The 3,800-nt window shown below is 59.3% G+C and overlaps 1 protein-coding gene across 1 annotated transcript; it reads right to left on the reverse strand.

The window, feature by feature from the left end:
• Positions 1-1,399: 1,399 nt before the first annotated feature.
• Positions 1,400-3,506, reverse strand: SOX3 (SRY-box transcription factor 3). The gene has a single exon (XM_045383706.2). The coding sequence runs from the start codon at positions 3,495-3,497 to the stop codon at positions 2,157-2,159; it is 1,341 nt and encodes a 446-aa protein (XP_045239641.1). The 5' UTR covers positions 3,498-3,506; the 3' UTR covers positions 1,400-2,156.
• Positions 3,507-3,800: the final 294 nt, after the last annotated feature.

A 3,800-nucleotide genomic window follows, 5' to 3' on the forward strand; every position in this document is an offset into this window, starting at 1 on the left:
AGGACCAGGAGGAGGACTGGGTGGAGGGCAAAGCGTATGGGTCTGTAAATCAACGCCGGCCCCCTCCCACCCCATGCTGCACGGTAGGGATTGGAGTGAGGGGGGTGAGGGGTGGCAGTGGAAATGTCTTAGGGGGCTGGTGCTGCCTTCCCAGGGAGACCCAACCTTTCTTGGAGAGGCGGAGTGGGTTTAGTCTCCAGGATCCTCAGTGATGTGTAAAAAGCGGGCACGACCCCCGAAGCCTCAGAAAGCCCCCTCCCCACCCCACCCCCCAGGCCCTCCCCGGCCCGCAGGTGAATGACTGGCTCGCACAAAGGAAGCCGGCTGGAAATGTGGAATTCGGACCAATTTACGGGAGACTCTGTCGCCTAGGGTCCCAGCAGACCTCAAGCAAAGAAACCTGTGGTCAGTAGTGGATGAGGATAAAAACAGTGCACCAGGCCAAGCTTATTGGAAAGGCTGAGTTTAGTTATTCTGGGATAGCGAGGTAACAGGATTAAAGGGATTAAGGAAATCACCTCAAACAGCTGAGGAGGGGGTAAAAAAACACTGGTTCTATTTGTTTTCTTCCTAGGCCCCAAACAGATACACTGGGGCCGTGTGGCTGGGCGCGAAACTAAAGGCCCTTCGGGGGGCACAGTGGAATGGCCAAGGGTCAGGAACTGGAGGAAAGTGGGGAGGGGGAAGGAGTAGAAAGCGGGCTCGAGACTCTGGATGAAAAGGAGCCTTCTCTGGAAAACAAATAGGTGGACTGAGTTCACACGTTAAAAACAAAACGCCTGGGAGGAGTTTCGGAGATCTTTGAAAATCTAAGGAGTACTTTTTAATACCAAATCTTCCAGCGCTGAATGTTGACTCGGCGGTTCAGCTACCAGCGTTGAAATGTATTTGTTTCCTGCTGGGGATCCCTGTAACCATTTATTTTTAATAGGATCATCGAGATTTCCGAAGGGTTTTCGTTTTGTAAATATTTCAGCTAGGCTCAAATGTCTTCCCGCCCCAGTGCACAAAGGTAAAAGTGCCCCGTTTTTGGTCGGTTTCAGCGGCCGCGCCTTTCCAGCCCCGCCTCGCGTGGCTGCGGCAGCACTTTCAGCAGACGCTCACTGCGATCAACAAGTGCGCGGCGGCGGGCTCTGCGCCTTAGCTACCGTGTGCCCGCTCTCGGGAGACGCTCCTAGAAGACAAGCCGCTTTCTGCTCCGAGTTTCAGTTGAGACTATTGGAAGCTAGTGTATGGTGGATCGCCAGTAGTTAAAAGGAAACCATTTCAGATTATGCTTGCCTCCCCCCAGGTCCCACCCCGTCCCTAGGATGGGATCTCAGTTGTAAAACCGAGTGTTGGTCCCCTCCCCAACCCGCAAAAAAGTTTCAGGGCCGCAAAATTATCAGGACTCCATCAAGTTGGTTATAAAATTTATTGATCTCTCATTTAGGAAGTAAGAGTAAAAGCTTGAAACACCTGAAACAAAGTAGCCCCTCCCCACTACCCAAACGAAATCTGAACACATTAGCGCGACGAAATATCAAACAGATCACGGCAGAAATCACCAACTCAACATGACTGGACAGAAGCTGTCCCGCGGCCAGGGGCGGCGAGGCGGGAGACACACGCACACCTGGCTATAAATTAACATTGGCTTTAGCTGCCGCGCCGCTTGGAGCGGTCAGCGCCCCCAAAAAACCACGAGAAAAACACGCGACACGACTGGGGGCGTAGGCGTTGCAGTTCTCCAACTAGCCTCACCCGATACTATGTTTCTCCCATTCACTCCTTGGCTAACTGCAAACTAACAAGACAACATTTTCAAATGTAACAGAATAACCCAGGAACTCAGGAGGAGGAGTGGGGGTGGGGGGGGGCTGTTTTTTCTTTGCAAATAACACAGCAATTCCCAGTCTACAAAGGTGAAAGAAGGAGCAGCGGCGTGGGACAAGAGAGCTCTCTAGAAGTCCCATTTTCGCTGCTCCTGACTTATTTTTGCTTTTGTACAAAACCCGACAGCTACAGCAAAACTTTCAGTCCTCCCCGTCATCGGTACAAGGCAACAGTCCCAGGCAAGCAAAGCTAAACAAGGCGTCCCAGCTTGGGGGTGCGGGGCGGGAGGTGGGGGTGGGGGTGGGGGTGGGGAACAAGGGTGGACAAGCGCAAGCCGGTGCTCAGATGTGGGTCAGCGGCACCGTTCCGTTGACTGCAGTCCCGGCGCCCTGGTAGTGCTGGTGCACGCCGTGCAGGCGACCGCCGGGCAGCGGAGAGGCGGCGTCGGCCGCGTCCCCGCCGGGTGGCAGGTACATGCTGATCATGTCGCGCAGGTCGCCGAGGCACGCGCGCTGAGAGTGCGATGCGATGGCGGGCGGCGGCGAGCTGGGCTCAGACTTCACTACCGAGCCCATGGGGCCCAGGCTCATGGCGGCTGCGGCCGCAGCTGCGGCAGCGGCGGTGGCGGGCTGCTGCCCGTAGGCGGCGGCCGCGGCGGCTGTGGCTGAGGGCGCCATGCCCCCGTAGCCCGAGGCGGCGGCGGCCGCGGCAGCGACGTTCATGTAGCTCTGAGCGCCGGGCGGCATCATGGGGCTGTACTGCAGGCCGGCCATGTCGTAGCGGTGCATCGGCGGCAGCGCTGGCGGGGGCGGCGGGCTGCTCATGCTCGGGGGCTGCGCGTAGCCCAGCTGCTCTTGCACCAGCGAGTACGCGCCGTTGGCCCAGCCGTTCACGTGCGTGTACGTGTCCAGGCGCTGGCCCACGCCCACCGGACTGCTAGCGGCAGCGGCTGCGGCCGCAGCGGCGGCGGCGGCGGCGGCGGCACCGGGGGGCAGCAGGCCACTGGGCAGGGAGTACTTATCTTTCTTGAGCAGCGTCTTGGTCTTGCGGCGCGGTCGGTACTTGTAGTCCGGATACTCCTTCATGTGCACGGCGCGAAGTCTCTTGGCCTCGTCGATGAATGGTCGCTTCTCGGCGTCGGTCAGTAGTTTCCAGTCGGCGCCCAAGCGCTTGCTGATCTCAGAATTGTGCATCTTGGGGTTCTCCAGGGCCATTTTGCGCCGCTGCCCGCGGGACCATACCATGAAGGCGTTCATGGGCCTCTTCACACGGTCCTGGTCTGTGCCCCCGCCACCGCCGCTCGAACCACCGCTGCTGCCGCCGCCTGCGTTCGCCCCGCCGGCTGCGTTCGCACTACTCTTGCCTGCGCCTCCCGGGGCTGCGGGGCCGCCGGTGCCCGCCGCTTGTGTGGATGTCCCTACGGGGTTCTTGAGTTCAGTCTCCAGAAGGCTGTACATTGCCGGGGCGGGAAGAAGGTGCGCCAGCGTGGCGGGAGGAGAAGGCGCTCCCGGGGCTGGAGCGGCCACGGTGAAAAGGCCCTGGGATTCCGTCGGAGCGGAGCTTGGGGGCCTGTGGGCCAGCGAGTCCGGCGGGAAGGGTAGGCTTATCAAAATGCTCCGCGCCAAGTCAGCAGGAACCCGCGGGCTTCTTGCACCTGATGCGTTGTCTCGAGCAGGTCGCATTCACAGTCTGGCTGGGCTCTAGCCGGGCCCCTTATATACCTGCTCGGATCCCCCGGGGTTGGCGTTTGGTCCGCCCCTCGCCACCCGGAGGACCCGTGATTGACAGGTTCGCAGTGATGCGCCCTGGCCAATCATTACCGAGCCCCCGTTCGGCCTGGCTGGAAAAAAAAAAAGTTCGGGGAGCCCTTTCGTTCACCCCACTCCCCTCTTTGGCCTAGTGACGTGGTAAGAGTTACTTAGGAGGCGGGAGTCCACGAGACCCACTCAGAGGCCACCAATTAGGGTTTCAAAAAGTTTGAAAGA

This window comes from Macaca fascicularis, chromosome X (assembly GCF_037993035.2).
Source record: "Macaca fascicularis isolate 582-1 chromosome X, T2T-MFA8v1.1".
NCBI lineage: Eukaryota > Metazoa > Chordata > Mammalia > Primates > Cercopithecidae > Macaca > Macaca fascicularis.